The sequence below is a fragment of the Chiloscyllium punctatum genome, chromosome 45 (assembly GCF_047496795.1).
Source record: "Chiloscyllium punctatum isolate Juve2018m chromosome 45, sChiPun1.3, whole genome shotgun sequence".
NCBI lineage: Eukaryota > Metazoa > Chordata > Chondrichthyes > Orectolobiformes > Hemiscylliidae > Chiloscyllium > Chiloscyllium punctatum.
In genome coordinates this window covers 62,909,726-62,935,904 of record NC_092783.1, presented here as the reverse complement: position 1 = coordinate 62,935,904, position 26,179 = coordinate 62,909,726, and the positions used below count along the sequence as shown (strand labels likewise).

General features: G+C 42.5%; 2 protein-coding genes across 4 annotated transcripts in view; one reads left to right on the top strand and one right to left on the bottom strand.

The window, feature by feature from the left end:
• Positions 1–26,179, top strand: part of gpr61 (G protein-coupled receptor 61) — a 282,577-nt gene that overhangs the window by 39,880 nt on the left and 216,518 nt on the right. The window contains exon 1 of one of the 3 annotated variants that reach the window (XM_072563922.1): positions 19,185–19,226. The exons of the other annotated variants lie outside the window; for them this stretch is intronic. The gene's annotated coding sequence lies outside the window, so the exon portion shown is untranslated. Of the gene's footprint in view, positions 1–19,184; positions 19,227–26,179 lie in introns of those variants that run through there. 3 annotated transcript variants of the gene reach the window in all.
• amigo1 (adhesion molecule with Ig-like domain 1) lies at positions 5,630–10,936 on the bottom strand. The gene has a single exon (XM_072563920.1). It carries the CDS (start codon positions 9,841–9,843, stop codon positions 8,323–8,325), a length of 1,521 nt encoding a protein of 506 aa, XP_072420021.1. The 5' UTR covers positions 9,844–10,936; the 3' UTR covers positions 5,630–8,322.

Sequence of the window (26,179 nt, the reverse complement as noted above, 5' to 3'; positions counted from 1 at the left end):
AATCAGAGTTAAGGTTTCGGGTCAAGTGACCCTTCCTCAGAACACAGAAGTTTTCATTATTATCCCAGAACCTGCCTGTTGTAAAGAGATTTAGTATTTCCCACCCAGTTTGATGTGCCTTTTGAGATTGTTGTTTATTGGGAGTGCATATGTATCTCTTTTTCAGATGTTTTACAACAAGTGTATATTTAGCCATGACAGTGCCATTTAGTCTTGCTGAAATATCCACTGATGTTATCATTCAGGCACTTCAGACTTTCTGGATTATTATTCTGGTATTATCCAGATTTTCTGAAGTGAAAGACAGTTGTCCAAAACCACTCTGTACGAGGATTAGAATTCCTAAACCCTTTAAGACTTAAAGATTTAAACTTCTGGAATTTCCAGGAGAAATATCTAGAATGGGATTAAACAAAGTGTCATTTTACTGTTTTGCATTCAACTTATTTGTTCATTGTCTGTAAACAGGAAGGTCGAAGGGGGAGGGGTTTGTTGGTTAGCTCTGTTGGCTTATAACACAGAATGAGGCTAACAGTGTGGGTTCAATCCCCATACCGGCAGAGGTTACCAGGATGGGCTCTCTTTCTCAATCTCTCTCCCTCACCTGAGGCATGATGACCGTCAGCTTAAACCACCACCAATCATCTCTCTTTCTTTCTGTAATGGGAGAGCAACCTTATGGTCTAGTAAGACTATGGTGACTTTACATATTTTAAATATGAATGTTATGCAGAAAAGAATCCTGTTAGTCTGGTTTTCATGGATCGTCCAATCCAGTAACAAGGAATGCCTTGCTCTCTAATTGGTACTTTACTAGGATATCTGTGACCAGTCTCAAACAAGGGGAGGGATTAGGTAGGACATTGGAGCTGGATGATAAATCCGCCAGGAATATCTACCAACAGAGTGGGCAATCCTGTTGGAAAGGTTGTTGAAGGTTTTATATTAGGGTCAGTAACAGAAGGCACTGGAGGCCAGACGTTTTGGATTCTATTCCCGTCATCCCCCCCCATTATCTGTTATCTCATTTTCTACTTAAGATCTCACAACCATATTCTGTCTTGGAGAGCTGGTTAATTTCTAAATATCTATTACATGCATGAGTATAGGAACATTACCTGTCAACCCCAAACTAGGACAGGGGTAATGCGAAGGACTGTCTCTTTGAGATACAGTATGTTACTGGGCCCTGGAATTCTCATTGAGTTGTTTCCACTGTGTTGCTGTAATTTGATTTCCGGTGCAGCAGACGTCCCTGTTTATATAGTTATCACCTTGTAGTGTAGTAACGACAGAAGCATAGGAATTGGGGGACCTCACGTGGAACCATTCCGTTTTCACTACTAGTGACAGAAATTTTTATTCAAGATGAACCTCTGAATGTCTGCTGGCAATTATACAATATTGCTATATCTCCTTAAACAAAATTAAAAATCACACAACACCAGGTTATAGTCCAACGGGTTTATTTGGAAGTTGCATGTCACTGTAATGTTTTGCTATAAATTCTGTGTCTTATGGTCCTACTCCACAACCAGCTGAGCTCTGAATGCTAGTGCTCGTGGTGTTGTGTGATTTTGAACTTTGTACACCCCAATCCAACACTGGCATCTCCAAATCATCCTTAAACAAAGGCACCCTTGGATCTGAACGTGCTGTCCACTGAGACTCAGTGGGTGACACTCGTTCCTATGAGTCAAAAGGTTAGTGGGTTTAAGTCTCATTCCAGAGGTTGATACACTCCAGTACTGAGGGTGTGTTACATTGTCAGAAATGCCATCATTTGGATGAAACATTAACTGACACCCTCTTCTCCCTCTCAAACTAATGTAGCAGGTTCCATGGCTCTATTTCAAAGGAGTGCATGGAGTTATTCTCAGTATCCAAACTTTATCCATCTGTTAATATCATTAAAAAGGAACTATCCAGTTATTATCACATTATATTTCATTATCACACCTCTATGTCTTCTTTACCACCATTAGCACTCCATTTGTCTTTTGCTATGAGTCCCTCATCGTCTTTTCCACTCCCACCCCCTCGCCCTCTGTCAATACTATATAAACTATTTTCCAGCCATTCCAGTTCTGAAGGGTCATATCAGACTCAAAACATGAACTCTACTTTCTCTCTTCACAGACCTGCTGAGTTTCTCCAGCAAATGTCTGTTTTTATTGTCACATTATTGTCTATGGAGCTGCCTGTGTCCAAATTGTCTGCCACATTTCCGAGATTACAACAGTGACTATACTTCACAAAGTACTTTGGAATGTCCTACAGTGGTGAAAATCGCTACAGAAATTCAGGTTGTTACTGCTGTTCTGTGTCATCGGAATATTCTGACACCACTGCCTGTGGCAGCCAGTTGTCACCTTTTTTTTGTTTAAAATCAAAAGGCCAAACCCCTGAGGAAAGAGTTGCATAAAAAGAAAATTACAAAATGAAATTCTATGTCTTGAACAATCATGGCTAGATCCAGCTACCAGATTTAATTTTAGACTAGGCTGTCAAACAACATGTAAAAGCAAAAAGCAATAGACAAATACAATATAATACTTCAACCTCAAAACTGATTCACGCCCCACAGCAGTGTGAGAGCAACTCAGTATATTCCCTTGCAATTGCATTTTTCAGTTGCGACTGTGATTCGGTTTGTAACGGACAAAATCTGGGGTTTGGAGTGGGAGAGAACAGACTTTCGAACAATGTGTTGATCGCTTGTAATTAGTGGGTTGCTGATAGGTATCCAGTGTGTTAGGTTTTGATCACTGCTCTGACAGTGAACAGAATGGAAGCAGGAACGGAAAGACACGTGTGATAATGAAACTTGGAAACCCCAAGTCTGGAATGTATGGTATTTGTAAAGTACACATGCACCAATCCAAGAGGGAATTCAGGGGAAAAAAACATTTGATGAGAGAATAAGGAGAATGTGGGACACTGGTTCTCTCTCCACTCACGCTGCCAAACTTGCTGAGTTTCTCCAATACTTTCTGTTTTTCTATTAATGAGAAAGTGGGACTCATTACTACAACGAGTGGTTAAAGTGAATATGAAACTGGATAAACACATGAATAGGATGATGTGCTGATTGAGAGAATTTTGTAATAGAGTTTCTAGGACAAAAATCAGGCCATTTAATCTGATGGGTGCCGCTGTTTCTGCTCCGCATAAGTCTTCCCTTCCCATCTTTTATCTCACACTATCAGCATAACCTTCTATTTCATTCTCTCCATGTTCAAACCTGCACAGAGCAGGTGAGCTGAATGGCCTGTTGCTCATTGTCTCAGCCTCTGTGGTGTCTGTTCACTACAGCTGACATCTGGTGACAAGTACAGCTGCTAGACCTGAGCAGCTTCAATCAGGAACTACTGAAGAATAAAATGTTGTGTGATGAATTAACTCTGAAAGCAAATCAGCTTCAAACTAACTCGTGTGATGGACTGTGAGTGTCTGTGTATGTATGTGTCTGTGTATTTGTACATTTGCATGCTTTATTTGTGCATCTATCTGGTTTTGTCTAAGTCTGTGTTTCTCTGTATGTCTCTGTGGCTATGGTTCTATGTGCATCATGTGCAAGTTTTTCTGGTTTTTGTTTTCAGTGTGTATCTGTGTCTCTAACTGTGTATTGGTGTAAGTCTGTGCATATGGTTCCAACTGTGTATACATGTGTTTCTTCATGTATGCGTGGCTTTTTGAGTTTCAGTGTTCAGTTTTTGAATCTGTGCGAGAGAGAGAGAGTATCGGAGAGTATGTACATGTTTGTGTCTGGATCTGACAATGTGAATATGTTTGTGTGTATGTGGATCTGCAAGTGTGTGGGTCTGAGAGTGTGTACACATATGTGGGTGTGTGGATTTGAGATTGTGTACATGTTTCTCTCTGTGGGTGGTGGGTGGGGGAGGCTCAGCCCAAGAGAACTCAAATGAAACACTTTCTTTCTATTTCATGTGCCTTTAATTCAGCTCTACGCACAGATCTGCAGGTGAAATTGTTCATCAGCCCTGGAGCAGCCAGGAATTTGCAATGTAACAACAGGTTGACTTAAACGTTAAAAATATTGCCATTTCAAAAATAAAGATCCTTGAAAACAGTGTCGCTGGTTCACTAGGGAAAATCTATAATCAGATTCCATGTCTCTCAACCCGAAAGGAGAAACAGTGTTGAGCAAAATCTCCTGCTCATTAAACCTTGACTTTCCTGTTGAGTGTTCAGCAATGGAAAGCAATGGGCTTTTCTGTGATACCCTCTTTAGCCAAACAGACCATTGCCACCAGGGGGCATCTGGTACCTGCCGAACTGTTAGCTTGGCTGGAAAAAGGGAGAGAAAATAATATCTGGTGTAGCTTGATATGGGAAGACATGCTGAGGGTTGGAGGGAGAATTATGGTATAGATTCAGTGCACACAGCAAAGGTGAGTTTATAGTCACCCAACGAGATAATTCTCACTAACACCACAACATTAGATGGAACGTGGATCACAGTTGCAGTCTCCTTTAGGCTGCTTACAAGACATTAGACAAAAACCAGCAAGATAAACAATGGTTTTAGGCCTGACACATTCAACAACACTAAGGACAGAACAATTTTTCACATTGATTTCTTTAAACATCTTTGAGTTTACAAGCAGCCACGGTGATGGGTTCGATTGCTGACTCAACGTAGAGTGACTCAGGGGCTGAAGGATCCCAGATCCCAATCCTACATCATGCACTGGCTGAGGAAGATACATAACTCTGTACAGTAAGCTCACACATGAACCTTGTGCAAGGACCAGGAAAACTGGCTCCTGGTATGGGTCAGGTTTAAAGTTTAAAGTTCTTGGGTGGTCCTACTTTGGTTTTACCAGAGGCTGGTGAAATGCTACAGATAATGAGAGGCTGAAGAAGACTTGGACCCTCTCCAGATGCTTACAGTGGCTCAGCTGCAGCCAATAATTCAGTGTGGCACTGCCAGTGTGATAGTGGGAGTGCTGCAATGCCAGATGTGCCAGCTTTCAGATGCAACATTAATCTGAAGTTTATTCTCTAGGTAGGTGCACAGAATCCATGATACTATTTCAAATAGGAGAGAGGGGAATTCTCCCCAGTGTCTTGGGGTAATGTTTATTCTGCATCAAACATTAATAGTACAGAATATCCAGACACTTATCACTGTTGTTTGAAGGAGCTTGATAACTATCATGTTGCCCATAATGCAAAGATATCGTTCCTTCCATTTCTCAATTATTATGTGACTTCCTGCACATTCTATGTATTCAATTTGCAAAATCATATTTTTCATACAGAGTATAAACATTAGATCTCTAACATCTCCTCAATACTCCAGTACTCTAACTCTCTGCTCACTGTACCATATTAATCCCCCTCAGTAACTGCAACACTTGACTACTAATGCACTTTGACTGTAATGTCCCTTAAAAGGACTAAGCAACACCTATTAAAAAAGGAGCTTAGCTGTACAGTTTGTCTCTATGTCATGTCGCTGAAAATGTGTTGCTGGAAAAGCGCAGCAGGTCAGGCAGCATCCAAGGAGCAGAAGAATCGACGTTTCGGGCATGAGCCCTTCTTCAAAAGAAGGGCTCATGCCCGAAACATCGATTCTCCTGCTCCTTGGATGCTGCCTGACCTGCTGCGCTTTTCTAGCAACAAACTTTCAGCTCTAATCTCCAGCATCTGCAGTCCTCACTTTCTCCTAGAAGATTCTATGTCATGTAGGTTAATTTGAGTGGGGTTGTAGAGAGAGAGGTAGACCATTCAGCCCCTCAAGCCTGTTATTCCATTCAATAAGATCTTGACTGATCTACAAATTAAATGAGCCTACCTTCCTTTGTCCATATCTCTTACTATCTTTGGCGATATAAAAATCTCCTGAACTCAGATTTAAAATGAACAATCATTTCAGCATCGATTGTCTTTCAAGTTTCCAGATTTCTGTGACCCTTGAGTATAAATGCTTCCTGCTTTCACTCTGAAAAGCCCTGGTATGATGTTTTAAATGGTGCCCTCCAGTCTAGCCTGCCCAGTCTGTGATATAGTTCCCGTCTATCGATCGAAACAGTTCTCCACAACAGCTTGGAAATCTTTGGTCCAATGACCTCATAATCTTCTGAGTTCCAGCGAACAGACCCCAAATGGATAATTATTCCTCGGAGTTTAACCATTTGTGTACAAGGATTATTCTGGTAAATCTGGATAAAGATGGTTCTGCCACACATGCCAAGTGTCAGGGACCTTCCACACAATAACTGCCCTTCTCATCACCACCCCACCCCACATCTCCGATCACCAGACAAAAGTCCCAGGCATCAATGGATACTTTCCTGCCATCACCTGTTTCTCTAATGATCAGTGCATTCCCTTCCTCAAACCAGAGCCATGATGAAAAAAAGCCAAGGAAATAGAAAAGGATCACAGAAAACTAGCTACAGATGATGAGACATGAGCAACATTCTCCATGTGTGGTTGCCTAAATTCCTCAGACCTGTTGTTGCTCTGACATAGACTATCTATAATTACAGACACCATGAAGACATAAATCACTATATCTTTTAAAGTAAATACTTGCATCTACCAGCAGCTACATGCAGTATAGCCAAGTATAAACCTACATGCTGCGTCCATTTGAAGTTGTGACTAATTAGGTTTTACTTATATACATTTTTATTTTATAAGGTTCATTATAATCTAGATTTAACATATTCATTGGAAATTTTAGTTAATGCAATTCTCATTCAGGAGGATTCTGCCTGAGCTGATCAGTACATTGGGCTAAGTTGCGAGAGACACACAACATTTAGCTTCCCTGCCTGCTGCAGCGAGTCTTCAATGATTCATGTACTGCAGTGCTTACACTGGACAGCTATAGTAACAGTGTTATACAAGTCAACACACAACAACGCAGGGACAAGGGATATTTGATGCTAAACAATGGAAAGATCAGAGAATTGTGTTTCCTACATTATAACAACAAACCCACATTTAAAAAAAAACTTCATTAACTATGAAACATTTTTGGCAATCCTAAGGCTGAGAGAGGTGCTATCTAAATGCAAGTTCTTTTTCTTTAAAAGATGTCTGTCCCACTCAGTATCTGGCTCCGATGAGTTTTTAAAATCCATTTCCACTGTTCGCTCTTGTCTACTCCTAACCCAAGGCTGTTAACTCTTGCTGGGCTGTAGTTTCAAGACCAGCTAATATTGCCCTCCAGTAGCTTCCCTTAGTCTTTATACTATGAGTGAGTACAGTGAACTGATCACAACAGAACCCAATTCAGCTCTGCAGACAGGGAGCAGGGAGCCCGATTATAACCTGCATTTTAACCCTGGGCATGCTGAATCCAGCATTACGAACCACAATCTGAAATGAATTGCACATACATGAAATGAGACAACACAAGCAATACAATAGACAGGTGCAGCTGAACATTACCAGATATACATGAATTGCTCCCTTCCTTTCCCAGTATGTCCTGCATATTGTTTTTGAGTCGTGTCCCTATGAAATCCCTTTTGTTCCTCATTCATTTCATCTCAATGCGTCGGTGGGAAAAAGACTTGTTCAGGCAGAGTGAACCAATAGAGATCAGTGACCACACACAAGGTGATGCTTTGGGCCTGTCCTCCACGATTTTACAGCAGCTGCTGATGCAGTGGTCACTGGCCATACAACAGAGGGAGTGGAAACACAGGCTGACTCTTCCCAAACACTTGGACTTTTGGAATCACCAGAGGCAAGAACAGCAGCTTGATTTTGAACGAATTCACAAGCCATAGACTCTTCAGAGACCTGGTTATTTATTGGAAATCTTTGCTGGTAAAACGTGGTCCCCCAACTCACCAGCAGAAATCTGGAGACTTGTCTCCACCCCTCCCAATCCCACACTGGTACAGCCTTTCATTGGATTTGGATTTTGCAAGCAGCCTTTCTCGAATGTACAGGTGTCACATTGAAGCATTCTCTGATTGGGCAATGCCATTGATCGCAGTCAATTGATTCAGGCCCAGTCACAGATGCAGCAAGTAGATTGGTCACAGTTGCATTTGGGAAACTGCAAAGCCTACATAGTTAGTCAGCTGGGAGTATGAAGTAATTTAGGAAAATAAATACATATTACATAATATTGCAGACAATTAAGATCTCACTCTGACCCATGTAGTTTGCTGCCCCACCTTGTCCCTGATCTATGTCTCTGCAAATAGCTTTGGCCCAATTGAGAGAGTCAGCTCCGGATTATTCCCAAGCTCGGATACTAAGCATTGGCAGCCCTCACCCTGCATCCTGCCTGGAGCCTGTGCATAATACAAACATGGTGAAAGTTTGTTAAACGACAATGGGAGAATCTGAGGAGACGGAGCCAACAGAACCGCAGTCAGATTTCTTTCTGGGCACTGTCAAGAGTCTCTTGTCCTCAAATTCCTCCACAGCATTGGGTTTGAGTTTCCCGTTCTGCCCTTGCATATCCTTGGAGGGTTCTATGAAGGCCACTCGTCGATCCATAGCGGCTTTGTCCCCAGAAACATCATGGGTGGACGCGGCACTCAGCATGGATGAGTGAATGCTCTCCTCTTGCTGACTCCTCTGCTTCTCGGCTTTGCTCCTGCACCGACAGTGACATGGTGTGAGGTACAAGTAAATGAGAACCAAGATCACGCTGGCAACACAGCCAACCAGTGTGGTGTAGGCTGTGTTCAGTGATTCGTGTGCAGGGCTCACTGTGGAATTGTGAACTTTCAGTTGGACGTGGATTGTTTCATTGAACTGGCTGCTGGTGGCCAGGCAAGTATAAATTCCAGAATCTTCCAGCCTCAGATTACCAAGCCACAGGCTGCCATTGGGAAATACCTTCAAACTTCGGTTGTTGTGGCCAGGCTGGATCGTCTCATTGTCTGGGGTTACCCACACTTTGTTCATGTTCCTCAGTCTGGTGTCACAGTGAAAAGTCAATGTCCCTTCAAGGAAGGCCTCCACCTCAGAGTCAATGACAGTACTGCAGTTCATGTAGTCTTCTTGCAGCTCAAAGAGCTTGATGGACACCTTGTGGTTAAAGGGAAGAACACACTTGAACTCATTCCTGAAGTCCACGGCAGAACTGAACTGCCGAGCATGCCATTGGGTGACCATGAGATAAAGGTTACAATGGCAGCTCAGAGGATTGTTGTGTATGTACAGGCCGTTTTTGAGGTACGCAGGTAGACTGTTGAGCTCCTGAACAGGCAGAGACTTTATCTTGTTACTGGACACATCTAGAAGCTCCAGTGCTGTCAGCCTGGTATTTTCCTTCACCAGCTCCAGCGGGAAGCGTGCGATCAGATTCTGGCTGAGGTACAGCTTCTTCAGGCTGTCCAAGCCTTCGAATGCCGTCCTGTCAATCTGGGAGATTTGGTTGTTGTACAACAGCAGCACCTCCAAATCCTCTAGCCCTTGGAAGTGTAACTCTTCCAAAGCTTTCAGCTTGTTGGAGGACAGATCAAGGTATTTCAAATGTGGCACCTCAGTGAAGGCTTCTTCAGACGTGAAGAACAGGCCATTGTGGCTGAGAAGCAGAGTGTGGAGTCTGAACAGACGAACTGTGGTCCACTTAGCTCGCAAGTGAGTCAGGCTGTTGTAGCTGAGGTCCAGGACTGCTGTATATTCTGGCAGAGACTTGGGGATATTAACCAGCTCCTTTTTGGAACAGCTAACGATATTGCTTGCACAGATGCAGGCGGAGTGGCAGTTCAGAGACAACACACTCAGGGGGCAGTTGGCACACACAGTGATGAGAAGCAAAACAGTGAGGTGGGAGACTCTGCAATGGTATCCTCTGCTCAGGTGAGACTCCAACAGGCAGCTTACCCACATTGTCAGGCTTTAGGAAGTGGTCACTGAGTGTAACAGGGTAGACCAGGAATCATACCACGCAAGGGAGGCAGCTCGGCTGAAAGCAGGCATTTCTGGCACCAGGGGGTTGTTGCATTTGAAGCCATCAATAATTGAACAGAGTGCAGAGAGCAAGTGGAAGCTGGCACCGTGCCAGCCCCCTGCATTTACCAACAAAACTCACTGCTGGGTTTTAAACCATGCCTAGTATTTACCAATTTGCACCACTCACATACTGGGCCAGACGGGAAAAGTTTTACTTTCTGGTGAGATCAAATGTTGTGACTCCCGGTGATCCCGGCGACCGGTTCCCCGCCTGCCTTCCGAACCTCCCTCAATGCGGATCAACATTCAGGAACAGAGCGGCGCTGCTACCTTCCCCACTGCACAGGCACGTCCAACCAGCAAACCCATTAGATCAGGGAGAGGAGGCGGCAGCAACGGGCAGACCTTTGGAGTGGGGTGGGGGGGGGGGGGGGGGTGAAAGGTAGGATGGAGAGACGGAAGGATCAAGGAGCCAGGAAATCCCGTGCAGCAGGTCCCGGGGCAGGAAGATCCCAGATTGAGATTGCAGATCCCCGTCTATCTCTCCCGCTCCGTCCTCCAGCCTCTGGCCATTCGGCTCCCTGCGCACTCGTTCTTTCCAAAAGCCCAGTCTGTTTATTTCTCTGCTCTTTGCTCTGTCCTTATTGGAGGAGAAGGGCATCCATCCGCAACTCTTCGCCAACTCCGCCAGCCCATTGGCCATAGGATTGAAGCCAACCATCCAATGAGCAGTGCCTAGAGGTTAACCCTTTGGGGGACACTTTTGACGGTGTATTCACTGCAGTCCCGTACATTCACAATCTCTGCAATGACACCGAGACAAAAAAAAAATTCTCCAATCATTTTGAAGGCTGGACCTTTTATCACCTCCTCCCCACAATTATTTTAATGTTCAATCATTTTTCAGAATTCCCCATCGAATTCAGAGAAAATGACACTCCCACAAAGATGAGTCCAACCTTAGAATGGGAGCTGGAGGAAATGCAACAACTTTTAAAATGCGGATGTAACCAGCCACCCGGTCCATGGGGTTTGAGATTACAGACAGATTTTGTTGACGGATACACTGGCCGCGTGTGCGCCTTCAGGAAATATAAATATTCCACTGCACGTCTGTTGCAGTTACGTGTAAACCACGTCGCTTCAATCATTGTCCTTCCCTCCAGTGTTAACAATCTCCCTGACACAGCCCGGCAACACCACGGGGTGCAATGATGTTATTGTGTCTCCTGTTGCCAATGTCATACTCTATTTGTCACTGCTTTAATCAGAGCTGGAAGATACAATGCAAAGGCAATTCCTGCTTTTCTGTAGCGCCTTTCACAGTCCCAGGACGTCCCACGCTGTTTTATACAATTAAGTAGTTTTACGGTGCTGTCATCCCACTGAAATCCATTTCATCACAATAAGTACCAAGAAATAACAGTTGACTTAATGACTAGATTGGACGATTTAAGAATTTTTTGAGGGATTAACAAGGAGACGGAGAGAACCTTGCTTCAATTCTTTGAATAATGCTACGGGATCTTCTACACTCGCCTGGGGAGAAGCTGATCTTCAGTTTAATATTAAAAGATGGCATGTCCAACAGTGCAGCGCTCCCTCAGTGCTGTGAGATAATACTAGCCTGCACTTTGCAGGAAATAGTACGATGCAAACATTAAACAGCACAGGAAAAGCTTTACTTTGTATCTGTCCCTGTGCCGTGAGTGTTTAATGTGGACAAGATGGAGGAGATTTAGCTTCAGTTTAAGAGTAGAGAGAGTTTTACTTTGTATCCAACTCTCTATTGGGAATATTTAACTGGGGCAGTTTGGAGGAAGCTTTAGTCTGTATCTAATCCAATGCTGTCCCTATTCTGGGAGTGTTCGGTGCGGACAGTGTAAACATTTTGATTAAATAAGCAGAAAGAGCATTGCTCTTTTAAAAATTCATTCATGAGATATAGGTGTTGCTGGCTAGTCCAGCATTTATTGCCCATCCCCAATTGCCCAGACGGCAGTTAAGAGTCAACCACATTGCTGTGGGTCTGAAGTCATATTGAGGCCAGATCAGGTAAGAATGGCAGATTCCTTCCCTCAAGGACATCAGTGAACCAGATGGATTTTTCTGATAAATATCAATTAATTCATGGTCATCAGTAGGCCAGTAATTACAGATTTTTTATTAAATTCAAATTCCACTATCTGCCATGGCAGGATTCAAACCCGGGTCTCCAGAACATTATCTGGGTCTTTGGATTAACAGTTCAGCAATACTACCACTAAGACATCATTTCTACCCTGTAATGTGTTTCATGTTAGGAGTCTCACACAATCTGCCTCCTCCTTGTGTTGAAACTGACACTCATTGCATTTCAGTCTAATTTAATCTTTTTCTGGGGTTTCATGGAGTGAAAATTCTCTTCGCCTTCATTTTTTTTCTTTGCTCCTACCATCTGTCATTTTTTTTAAGACCAAGTCTTGCTGTTCACTCTCCATTGCGTAATTTATCTCCTCTTCCCTTCTGTTCTTGGAATTCTAGAGATATTGACCTCTTTTCCTGGGCTTCACAATTAAAATACTTAACTACAGCCTTGCTGTCAGTATGGTAACTGCCATCAAAGCTACGATGTTCAACTGTGTTATGTAAGATGGTCTTGCAGTTTTGCTTCTGGACTTAGTATGGCATTGGGACTAATAACCCAGCGACAGTAAGTTGAAATGCTACAATGACTTTTGCAATTTGGAATTCAGTTTTTCAAAAATTTGAAATTTAAAAAAAGTCACTCTCAGGATGTGGGAGTTGCTGACTGTGTCAATATTTATTCCCCGTCCCTAGTTGCCCTTGAGAAAATTGTGATGAGTTGCCTTCTTGAACCGCTGCAATCCACATGGACTCTCAATGCCCTTAATGAGGGAGTTCTAGGATTGTGACCCAGTGACACTAAGGGAAAGGTGATACGCTTCAAAGTCAGTGGCTTGGAAGGGAAGTTGGAGGGACTTGAATGCAAAGGCTTTATCTGTAAAGGACTGTCAGATTGTGGGTTGTTGTTCATATCATTTTCAGAACATGCCCTCCTGTTGTGACCTGCTTTTGATCAACATATGATTCTTGCCCAAAACCCATGTGACCACCTCCCTGAAGCTGAGTTGCATCTCCAATAATCCAACAGTAGAATTCCCAAACTGTTTTAGTAGATGGACTTCTTTCCAAATGGATTAGTTAATCACAGATACTTCATCTGAACTATAATACTGTACAGTATTCATAATACAAAAGTATTGCAGTGAACAGTGTTTCAATTGTGCTTTTAAGAAAGTAGATATTTGCTTACAGCTATCAGTCAGATAGCTGGATCTGCTTTTCTTTTCTGTTCTTGTGATGTTTGAAAATAGTGTCCAGAAAATCAATCTCGATAAAAACCAACCATTTTTTGCTTTCCAGTGGAATTTACAGAATGTGGTCTCCCAAAACATCAATAAAAATACCACTTGATTAAAAGTAGGACTCAATCTGGTAAAATTATGGGACAGCAGCTATAGGATGTCCTGGAACTTGGGAGATAATTTGGAGAGATGGTCACCAAGGTAATAGTTTGCAGGTTCTGTATTTGCCATGTTGCTCAGAATGGGATTTTTCATTTAAAGTCTTGTTGACAGAGACAGGAAGTCCTGATGGTCTAAATGGTGGTGAGGTGAATGTGAACACTGTCTGTGTTCTCTCTGGACTGCCACCCAACACCCTAACACCCCAACATGCTCCCACCACCTCCAATCTGTATGGCTGACCCTGTTCACTCAGCACTTCCCCCCCCCCCCCCCCCCCCCCCCCACCGCCCCCGGGAGTCCGCAGGTTGGAGTCTGAGAACCACTGCTTAAGCAAGCTAATGAAATGTACTTAATCAATAATAACACCTTCAACTGCAGTGACTCAAGAAGGTAGCACACCTACTCAGGGCAACCAGGGAGAAGCAATGAATGCTAGCTTCACCAATTTGAGATAAGTTGCACTCTCTTATCTGATTAATTGCTCTCTCTGTTCATTACTTTGTGCTGTACCAAATCTCAGTTTGAAGTTGTCGTTTTATAGGGAGTTAAATGTGTATTGTAAGCTCTGCATTAGTTTCAATGTGTAATTGTCGTGCTTGAATGGAAGTGAAGAATTGGCACAGTCTGGGCAACAGTTTTTGTTGACCAGATGAGGAAGGAGGACTGCACATCAATTAGAGGAGGTAGCGTGCTGGATATTGGAGAGGAACAGAGAAAATAAAAGCCACAGTATTATCTGATTTAACTGATCAAAGATCATTTGGCAAATTCTCCTTCACATTTGTGATTGCCATCTTATGGAAATACAATATCTGCTGGCAGCACCCAGAGTATTATCAATACTGTACAAAAACAGTACAAATTCAGGCAGATCTGAGGCATGACTTTGTGCTACAAATATGAATGTGATTAAAGATGGAGAGGTATATCTGTGCAGAGATTTGCAATGGTAGGTGTATAATTGGCAGGATGTGGCAGAATTTTGTTTATTTCAAAAATATATTTTATTCATAAAAAATATCTTTATATGCATACACAGTCATTAAAGCAGTTTGGGTTCCGTACAGTAACATATGAAAAAACAAATAAACTCTGGAGCTTGACTCTATCCAATAAATATACTGAAGGCATTTCTTATTTATAGAAGACTACATTACATATATTTGAGACCCTGGAATGGTCCAATAACTGAATGGATCCCCATTTCCCTTCAGCAGGAAGCCCTCAGGCAGTGGTCTTTCCCCACTGCACCTTGGCAGCAGCTGCCCCAAGATTTAGTGCTTCTCTCAGCACCTAAGCTGGGACCTTGGAATGTACCAGTCTGCAATACTTGCTTTGGAAGACCAACAAGTTTTGGGCAGACCAAAGAGCGTTTTTCACTGAGTTACAGTTGATGTTTGTCAAGTGCAGTTGATGTTTGTCTCAGTCTGCGTCCCGGGAACAGACTGTAGATCACAGAATCTTGCATCACGGAGCTGCTTGGGATGAATCTTGACAAAAACCACTGCCTCTCTGTCCAGACTTCCTTTGCAAAGGCACATTCCAGAAGGAGATGTGTGACTGTCTCTACCCCCGCCACAGCCACTTTGAAGTCTGAATTAATACACGAGAAATTAATTGTACTCAGCATCTCTTCTCTTTTCCCCATCAGTATTTTCTCTGTATCTCTTCTTCCTTCCCAGAGGATTTCATAGTGACTGTAATGTGCTCAGTGGAAACAGATGAATTTTGGACCTGCCATTCCCGATCATTGGGGGCTTTCCTCATCTTGTGTCTGGTTCAGATCCAGATGTGTTGGTAGAGATTGATCATTGTGTTCTCTATGGGACAATTGGTCTGTGCATTCATTTGTTAACAGTGAGGTTGGTGGTTTGACACCAGCCAGTGACGAAGCTTCTGCTGCTGGCTGCTGTGTCTTTGTGGATTGTAAGTGTTCATCCAATCACCAAAAACCCTGAGTTCAAACATCAGTCATGTCTTTCTCTGTTCTTTCAAAACATAATTAAAATGATATGAGCAGCAGAATGTCTAGAGAGCCAAGATTGGAGAAGAGAGGAACTTTGGATTTAATGCCGACAAAATAGGTCCTCGCTTTGGCAAATTGTAGCATTTTGCCGGCTACACCATCTCTCCTTTTGTACGGAAGGCATTTGTAAATTATTTCCCCTAAGGCATCCCAGTACATGGAGGCAATTCAAGAGTTAAGTGTTACAGATTGTCCCTCCGTTTGTAGTATCATACCTGGGCCAATCATGACAATGGACTGACACTGAGGAAGAATCCAGCTGACTAAGCAAATGATAAAGGAATGGCAGTAAATGGCAGAGAGAGTTTATACAGATGTACAATGTATTTCCTAACCAGCTGCTTATTTTCACTGAAATAAATGTTGCTATGTTTGAAAATATCATGTTTGTAGAGTAAAAGAAAAGAAACCAATGCATCGTTGATGTATACTGTGACTATCTTATGGGAATAAGCGGACATTCTTTCATCCAGAATTTATGATGTCATATGAACAAAAAATTGTTATTACTCTCTGTAGGGTGGTAGAGTGGGAGAAATCTATGGGAGACAATGATGAAAATGATCACAAAATACTTACTTGACAGTTAATTAATCCAATCAAAATATCCCCACAGACATCCTCCCCGATTGAATTATCCAATGTCCCTATGGAACTGGAGGTGCGTAGTGAGAAATACTTTCTTCTGGGGTGGGTAGTAGAGGAGCATCCAAAGCAAAGGGCAGAACCTTAACATTCAAGCTTGGTCATTCAAGGGTGATGTCAAGAGGTACCTCTTCACACAAAGGGAATTGGAAGTCGAGATCCCTAGGTATCGGTTTGCTTGTGGAGCTGGAAGGTTTGTTTTCAGATGTTTCATCCATACTAGGTAACATCATCAGTGAGCCTCAGGATGAACCATTTACCACCCTCCTGAGAAAAAGAACCGGAAATTACATCACCACAGGAAATGACATCACCACAGGAAATGACATCACCACATGAAATGACATCACCAGCCCAAGGAAATCTAAACACATGAATAGAAAGCAGGCCATCCCACCGGTGCTTTATCTGGAGGCTCACTGATGATGTTACCTAGTATGGTGACAAAACATCAGCGAGCAAACCTACACCCAGAACCTCAACCTGAGCTATAAATCTTCTCAAAACTCACTATCAAGATCTCTCTCCCTCAACAAAGTTGCTGACCCTGGGGATCAATTGAAAACCTTAAAACTGAGATTGATCCATTTCTGTTGGTATGGGGATTAGGGGATATAAAATCAAAGTGACTGGATGGAGTTAGTTTACAATTTAGCCATGATCTTTTGAATGATGGGTGGAACAGGCTTAAAGGCTGCCTATCTCTTGTTTTTATTTCCCTGAGTGATTCCATTTTTTTATCCTTCCATACTTTATCTCAGAGTTTATTAAACCTGTTCGTCATTTTCTCTGTGAAGAAGAATCTGTTAATATCAGCTTTAAGATTGTCTTTTTCTAGTTTGAAACCACATCACCCACATCCATTCTTACATTTTAACATAAAGCAATATTCTTACATTTAACGTAAAGCAATATTCTGGATGTATCTTTTCCATTTCCTTGAGAAACCTACATTGCTCTATCAGGTCACTTCTCAGAAACTTCCTCTGAAACTAGAAATAAAAACCTTTTTCGTTTCCCCACAAAGAGTTATAACATAATGGAGTCTCTGGATAATGTGCCTGCTGATGGATTATTCAAATTTAACAGATTGAGGAGGATTAGGGGATGTCAGTTTAAACTGTCAGAGTATGAGGAACAAGTTGGCTGGCTACTGAGAGCACAGTCAAACTCTGGAGCACAATGCAGACTGGTGTGGGATCGACTGACTGTCTTTAGGAAGCAGCTGGATAAGCGAATGGAATCATTGATAGAAGGTGACAGTCTTTATAGATAACACTGATTCACTGTGATTTCCTGGACAGACGTTTCAGAAGAATATTTGTGGAGTATTCTTCCTTAATTGGTCTTGGTTATTCTGCTTCCTTTGTCACTTTCAGGACATTACCTCCAGGAGGAATGAGGAAGTGTCCAGTCGTCATGAATTAATCTTGATGGATCAGCCACTTCTGTTTATAAGTTGTTATGTTTGTCTGTAGCTCAGGCTCTGACATTGAGAAATCAGCCTCATGGCTCCTCTATTTATCATCTCAATGTTTATGTCTCGCTGTAGAATAGGACATAGTGTTCAAAGTACAGTCTGACCACATCTGGATACCGGGTTCAAGGTGAGACACAAGGTGCAGCTTGCTTCACTTGCTCTTGACTTCTTTTAACCAGCCATTTGACTTGTATACTATTCTTTTGGAAACTGTAGTTTGACATTTAGTGGGATTATCTTTGCTGCTCTGCACTGGTTATTGCATGTTTTCAAACTGCAAGTTTTCTTGCTGACTTTAGCACCATTCACAAAACTGCATGTCACCTCAAATTCCTTTCTATAATTCTTCAACATTTGGAGGAAATTCCAAATCATCAAGATAGTTTCGATGGACTCACAATTTCTAAAGGCATACAGAGTGGAATCTGTAACACAGGAGATGACAAATGGGAAGGAAGATAACAGCAAGGTGGAACCTAATTAACACAAGATAAATACACAGATTTCCTCAATTATCTAAAAGATGCTCTGGACTAACTTGCCAAATCTTCTTCAAAACCAACTCTCAAACCCAGAACCTCTACCATCTCAAACACAAGGCAAAATTCCCTCCAAGTCTTGTATCCTACGTTTTTGCGTAAAATTTGATTTGATTTGATTTGATTTATTGCTGTCACTTGTACCTAAATAGAGTGAAAAGTTTTGTTTTGCAAGCAGTGCAGATCATTACAAATAAGGGCATACGGAGCATAGGGCGCTTAGACAGAGTGAGGCATACAAGGTGAAGGTTAGCTTATAAAAGGTGAAGGTTACGGTTGCACAGGAGCTGCACAAAGGCAAGATCAACATTAGATTTGAAATATTTGAAATTGGAGAAACCCATTTAACAGTTTGATAACAGCAAGGAAGAAGCTGTTTTTGAACCTGTTGGTTGGTATTTTTAAGCTTCTGTATCTGCTGCCTGGCGGAAGAGGTTGGGAAAGAGCATTACTGAGATGGGAGGGATTTTGATGATGCTGACAGCTTTTCCACAGCAATGGGAAGTGTAAATGGAGTCAATGGATGGGAGGTTGGCTTGTGTGACGGTCTGGGCTGTGTATTTCAAACTCCCTAAGGGCTTTGTGGATGTGTCGACAGTACATGGAGTACAGCAGCTCTGGAAAGCAGCTAACCTTCACCTTTTATAAGGAAATTGACGCTGGCAACAAATGGCCTTGCCAGTGATACCCACATCCCATGAGTGAATAAAACACACACACAAGGGTTAATAATGCATGAGGTGAGTGTGTTATTCACAGGATAAGACAGAGGAGGAAGGTGATTGGAGCCTGTGATTAAGTAGCAGACTGTGTATCTAAAATACTGAAGAGCAGGCCATTCTAATAAACTCTCACGTGCACACAGCTAATGTGTAGCTGTCTCTGCTCTCAGAACGTCTCCTGGATATTGATGAAGTGTGGTGTTGGCTCTGTGGGTCCAACAGCTTAACCGAATGAGCTCAGCGTGCAACAGCAGCTCTGTACTGATAGATAATCTCCCTGCTTCATCAAGAAATCACTGCTGGACCACTGGACCCATCCTCAATGTTTCTACTCATCATGGATCTGCAGCAGTGTGCATGCCCTGGCAGTGATATCAGGTTAAATGCATTTGTTTGATTTAAAATAGAACACATTTAAAAGGAAAATGGGATCTGTTTTTATTTCCCAGCCATTTCTCTGCCTCGCTGCCATCCCCTCCATCTCCCACACAAAATCTGTGATTGCTCTCAGAGGGGGAGGGGGGGGGGGGGGGGAGGTGACAGGATAGGTCAGTTCAGGGTCAACTTCTATTTGAACAAAACAATTTCTCTTCAGACGTGTAAAGGTGAGAGACAGGAAAGGGAAACAAAATAGAAAATGAGTTTTATTTTTAACATAAGGGCATTGGCCAGTAGAGCAAGGAAGTGATCTCGAGCTGAAAACAGAAAAATGCTGGAAAACTTGCCTCAGGAAAGGAAGCCTCTTTGGAGACAGCACGAGAGAGTGAGAGAAAAGCAGCATTTTAAAGGGTGGAATTTTAACCCATTCAAAATCTATTTGCACAGAGTTAGATCCAGCCACATTACAGGGTGATGTTGCGATGTTAGAAACCTGACATTTTAAAAAAAGTCAGAAGAAGGGCTTATTCCCGAAACATCGATTCTCCTGCTCCTTGGATGCTGCCTGACCTGCTGCGCTTTTCCAGCAACACATTTTTCAGCATTTTTAAAAAAGTGCAGATCCCGTAAAATGTGAGGCAACTGGGAAAAGAAAATTAACCTCTTCCCTCAGCTGCTGCCTCATAAAATGCCATGGGACGTTTTATTAATAGCGCATTATGAGGCAACATTCTTGTTGTACCTGTGTGCTCTGAAGCAAATCAGAACAAGTATATTGTCCTTGCATTTCACAACATCAACACAATCCTTTGACAGGTCTGCAGTCCCCTGAACCATTCCCTACCCTGATCCACTGACTGAGTTCTGGTCCCGTGAAATGGCCTTCCCATCAGACCCTTTACTTGTTCTTCACTTGTGCAACTGGGCTTGCCTGTGGATATTGAAGGGTTAAGCAGATCTGTAATGGGGAGAGCTCCTGTTTTAAAACAGCAAATGGTACAGAAAGCCGGAAAGGCCTCAGTTGTGTTTGCTGTCAGACCATCTCTCAGCTTTTTCTCTCTAATGTTTTCTTATCTACACGTTTAAGAACCTGCTCATTTTGTTTTCAGTGCAGGCTGAGCTGGACGCTGTTACCAAGAGTATTAATAGGTGCCTCAGCTGTGCTTTCAGTGATGGTGCACTGCGTGCTAACTCACCCGCAGTGCTAATGATGAAGGCAGGATGAAATGATTAACATAATGCAATGAAGCATTCACAGTAGGCCTCAGTTAGACAGAGACTTGGAGCTGGACTCATTAAAGCCTTGCCTCCCGTCTCCAGCGTGTGTGCCTATGGCTATGTCTGTATACTTGTCTCTTGAACTCGTAGCGCAGTTATTGATGATCATCATCTTCTCATCGCCCACGTTCCTATCCGCTTCTACTGAAGCCTGAGGTGTGGCTGTTTGTGGGAGCTTACTGCGTACAGATTTTTGTCTTATTCATTCACAGGATGTGGGCATCTCCGGCTGGGCCAGCATTTAATGCCCATCTCTAAATGTCCAGAGGGCAGTTAAGAGTTAACCACATTGCTGTCGGTCTGGACTCACATGTTGGTCCAACTAGGTAAGGAGGGCAGTTTCCTTCCCTATAGGACATTAGTGACCTGATGGTTTTTCCGACGATGGTTTCATGGTAATTAGACCAAGTATATTCCAGATTTTTCTTGAATTCAAGTTTGGGATGGCAGGATTTGAACCCTGGTCCCCAGAGCATTAACAGTCCAACAATAATACCACTAGATCTTTGCTTCCCCTTGTTAGCTACTACATTTTTTACATTACAACAGCACTTCATAGTATTTTATTGGTTGTAACCTGCTTTGGCATGTCTTATAGTTGGGAAAAGTTCGATATAAATGTAAGTTCTTCCTTTTTCCTTTGATCAGTAAGGTTGTAATCAGAGAAATTCATGATAACCATAAAAAGAATTATACATCAGTGTTAGAAAACAATCTGTTTGTGTTGGGATTGTTTAGACAATGGATACTCTCTGCCAGAAATAGCAGCTGAAGTAGCCTCCAAATATTATGTTCAGAGAGAATGTAAATAGCTGCTTGCATGATGTGATCGAGGCTGAAATTGGCAGTCCACCCCCTCATTGTCCTGAAGGAGGTGATAGTTTGGCCGATAAGTTACACATCAGAGGACAATCAAAAGTCGGGTTGATATTGGTCTGGAGTCACTTATCATCCCAGACCAAATTAGGACAACAGCTTTCTCTCCTTAAAGGGCATGACTAAACCAACTGGATTTCAGCCACAGTTCTGATCACTTTATGCTTACTTCCCATTACCGGTATTTTAATTCCAGATTTTGAAGCTGATTTCAAATTGGCCAACATGCCATGGTGAGATTTTTTAATCTGAATTCATAGTCAGGTAATATTATATTAAATTATTGTACTTCACAGAGGTTTCTTGTAAAGATTAGATTCCCTACAGTGTGGAAACAGGCCCTTTGGCCCAACAAGTCCACAGCGACCCTCTGAAGAGTAACTCACCCAGACTCACTTCCCTCTGACTAATGCACCTAACACTGTGGGCAATTTAGCAAGGCCAATTCATCTAACCTCCACATCTTTGGACTGTGGGAGGAAATGGAGCACACGGAGGAAACCCACGCAGACACAGGGAGAATGAGCAAACTCCACACAGACAGTCACCCGAGGCTGGAATTGAACCTGGGTCCCTAGCGTTGTGAGGCAGCAATGCTAACCACTATGCCACCTGAATATTAAAAATATGGAAACCCATAAATAAAAGAATGAGATTAGATTGCGTGGAATATTAATAACATATCATGAGTGACAAGGAGAGTGAGATTAAAGGAGGGCTTCTTTGTGAAAAACATCATAACAGATTCAATGGGCTGGTTCAATGCTCTATCATGCCGTGATCCATATTTCCCACGCAAAGCTTATAACACTGTGCAATATCAAAAATACATCATCAACATATTTTCCATCATTTGGCTTGTCACGACTCCAAAATGGAAATTAAACCCATGACTGTCTGAAATGACATTGATACTGGGTTAATGGTGTTGAATTGCAGAAACTAACAAGGTAAAGAGAACACAAAGTTGATGCATATCTCCATCAGCCTGTTGGAACCCAACATCATTACAATTACCCAGCTCATCCTTAAGGCTTCACATAAGAGATTAATGTGTAAAATTAAAGTGCGTGGGATTGGGGCAGCATCTGGGCAGAGAAAACAGAGTTAACGTTTTGGGTCCACTAACCCTTCTTCAGAACGGGACCTGAAATGTTAACTCTGATTTCTCTTCATGGATGCTGCCAGACCTGCTGAGTTTTTTCCAGCAATTTCTGTTTTTGTTTCTGATTTCCAGCATGTGCAGCTCTTTCACTTTTTTGTTTAGGAATAAATGAGTCTTTTTATGAATAGCAGTGGAATACCAGAGAGATCAGTGCGAGGACCCCAGCTCTTCCTACTACAAGTTAATGTTTTAGATGAGAGAACTGATTGTAATACCTCAAAATGTGCAGATGATACGAAGCTAGATGGAAGGGTGAGCTGTGAGGTGGATGTAAGATGTTGCAGTTTGATTGCACAGGCTCATTGAGTGAAAAAATGCCTGACTCGTGGTATAATGTAGATAAATATGAGGTCATCCACTTTGGTAGCAAAAATAGGAAGGCAGATTATTAGTTGAATGACTGTAAGTTGAGAGAGGATAATGTTCAACAAGATCTGGGTGTCTTTGTACATCAGTCGCTGAAAGTAAGTGTGCAGGTGCAGCAGGCAGTAAAGAAGGCAAACTGTATATTGGTTTTCATAGTGAGGGGATTTGAGTACAGGTAGAGGGATGTCTTGCTGCAATTATACAGGGCATTGGTGAGACCACCTCTGGAATATTATGTGCAGTTTTGGTCTCCTTATCTGAGAAAAGCTGTTCTTGCCATAGAAGGAGTGCAGATGTTATGAAGAGAATAATAGAATCATAGAGCATGGAAAATGACCCTGAGGGCCAACTCGTCCACACCAACCAGACATCCGATCTGACCTTGTCCCATTTGCCAGCCTTTGGTCCCTATCTCTCTAAACCCTTCCTATTCATATACCCATCCAGATCCCTTTTAAATGTTGTAATTGTATCAGCCTCCACCACTTCCTCTGGCAGCTCATTCCATGCACGCACCACCCTCTGTGTGAAAAAATTACCCCTCAAGCCCTATTTAAATCTTTCCCCTCTCACCTTAAACCTATGCCCTCTAGACTTCTCTGCCCTGGGAAAAATACTTTGGTTATTCACCCTATCCGTCATGATCTTATAAACTTCTATAAAGTCACCCCTTAGCCTCCGAATCTTCATGGGAAATAGCCTCAGCTTATTCAGCTTCTCCCCACAGCTCAGACCCTCCGACACAGCAGCATCTTTTCTGATTCTCTCAAGTTGAACAAGGTTGAGTTGGTTAGGATTGTATTCACTGGAGATTAGAAGAATGAGGGCGTGGGGGTAATCTCATAGAACCCTATAGAATTCTGACAGGAGAAAACAGAGTAAAGAGAGGAAGGATGTTCCCGATGGGGGAGTCCAGATCCAGGGTCACAGTATAAGGATAAGGGGTAAACATTTTGAGCCTGAGATGGGAGGTTTCTTCAGGTGGTGAGCCTGTGAGATTCACTGCCACAGAGAGTGGTTGAGACCACAACATTATGTGTTTTCAAGAAGGAGGTAGATTTAGCTCTTGTAGCTAAAGGGATGAAGAGATTTGAGGGTGAGGCTGTGATTAGAGCATTGAGCTCAATGATCAGCCGTGATCATATTGAAAGATGTGACAGGCTCTAGGGTTGGATAATCTAATCTTGCTCCTACCTGTCTACATTTTGCTTGCCTGTTTCATGAGTTGATAAAAAGAAACCATTTTGTTATTAAGAAATCATCTCACTAAAGTGGCTTCAGACCAATCAATGTTCAATAACCTGCTCTGAAAACTGTGCTCCCATTTTGACACCCGTGAAAAATTGCATCACAACATTCTAAAAAATAGTCAATTCATCCATCTCTCAATGTTAATTTCAGAAAAATGCACGATCTGGATTTACACCTTTCCCCAAAAATTTATCAGATCTTCCCAGGTCCGAACTTGCCTGCGTTCTGAGATTCATTGAAACCCATCCGTTGGTTTTGAGATATTGTTTACAACAGGAACAAAAATGTTTCTTCCTCCCAGCTTCAATAGCGGAGGTAGAACACAGAACATAGAACAATACAGCGCAGTACAGGCCCTTCGGTCCTCAATGTCGCACTGACCTGTGAAACTAATCTGAAGCCCATCTAACTTACACTATTCCATTATCATCCATATATTTATCCAATGACCATTAAAATGCCCTTAAGGTTGGTGAATCTACTACTGTTGCAGGCAGGACATTCACACACCTCTACTACTCTCTGAGTAAAGAACCTACCTCTGACATCTGTCCTATATCTATCACCCCTCAGTTTAAAGCTATGTTCCCTCATGCTAACCATCACCATCCTAGGAAAAAGGCTATCACTATCCACCCTATCCAACCCTCAGATTATCTTGTTTGTCTCAATTAAGTCACCTCTCAAGCTTCTTCTCTCTAATGAAAACAGTCTGAAGTGCCTCAGCCTTACCTTGTAAGACCTTCCCTCCATTCCAGGCAACACCCTGGTAAATTTCCTCTGAACCCTTTTCAATGCTTCCACATCCTTTTTATAATGCAGCAACCAGAACTGTATGCAATACACCAAGTGCAACCGCACCAGAGTTTTGTACGGCTGCAACATGACCCCATGGCTCCAAAGCTCAATCCCGCTACCAATAAAAGCCTTCTTAACAACCCTATCGACCTGGAAGGCATCTTTCAGGGATCTATGCACATGGACACCGAGATCTCTCTGCTTATCCACATTACCAAGAATATTACCATTAGCCCAGTATTCTGAATTCCTGTTACTCCTTCCAAAGTGAATTACCTCACACTTTTCTACATTAAACTCCATTTGCCACCTCTCAGCCCAGCTCTGCAGCTTATCTATGTCCCTCTGTAACCTGCAATACCCTTCTGTACTGTCCACAACTCCAGCGACTTTAGTGTCATCTGCAGATTTACAAACCTATCCTTCTATTCCCTCATGTAGGTTATTTATAAAAATGACAAACAGCAGTGGCCCCCAAAACAGATCCTTGCGGTACACCACTAGTAACTGAACTCCAGGATGAACATTTCCCATCAACCACCATCCTCTGTCTTCTTTCAGCTAGCCAATTTCTGATCCAAACCACTAAATCACTGTCAATCCCATGCCTCTGTATTTTGTGCAATTGCTTACCATGAGAAACCTTATCAAATGCCTTACTGAAATCCAAATATACCACATCAACCACTTTACCCTCATCCACCTGTTTGGTCACCTTGTCAGAGAACTCAATAAGGTTTGTGAGGCACAACCTACCCTTCACAAACTGTGTTGATTATCCCTAATCAAATTATTCCTTTGTAGATGATTATAAATCCTATCTCTTGTAATCCTTTCCAACACTTTACTCACAACCAAAGTAAGACTCACTGGTCTACAATTTCCAGGGTTTTCTCTACTCCCCTTTTTGAACAAGGAAACAACATTTGCTATCCTCCAGTGTTCAGGCACTATTCCTGTAGACAATAACGACATAGTGATCAAAACCAAAAGATCTGCAATCTTCTCCCTAGCTACCCAGAGAATCCTAGGATAAATCCCATTTGGCCCAGGGAACTTATCTAGAACATAGAACACAGAACATAGAACATTACAGCGCAGTACAGGCCCTTCGGCCCTCGATGTTGCGCCGATCAAAGCACCCCTAACCTACACTAAGCCACTATCCTGCATATACCTATCCAATGCCCGCTTAAATACCCATAAAGAGGGAGAGTCC

Excerpts from the sequence above, each read along its gene's own strand:
- amigo1 (XM_072563920.1), bottom strand. The coding sequence starts at position 9,843 with ATGTGGGTAAGCTGCCTGTTGGAGTCTCACCTGAGCAGAGGATACCAT.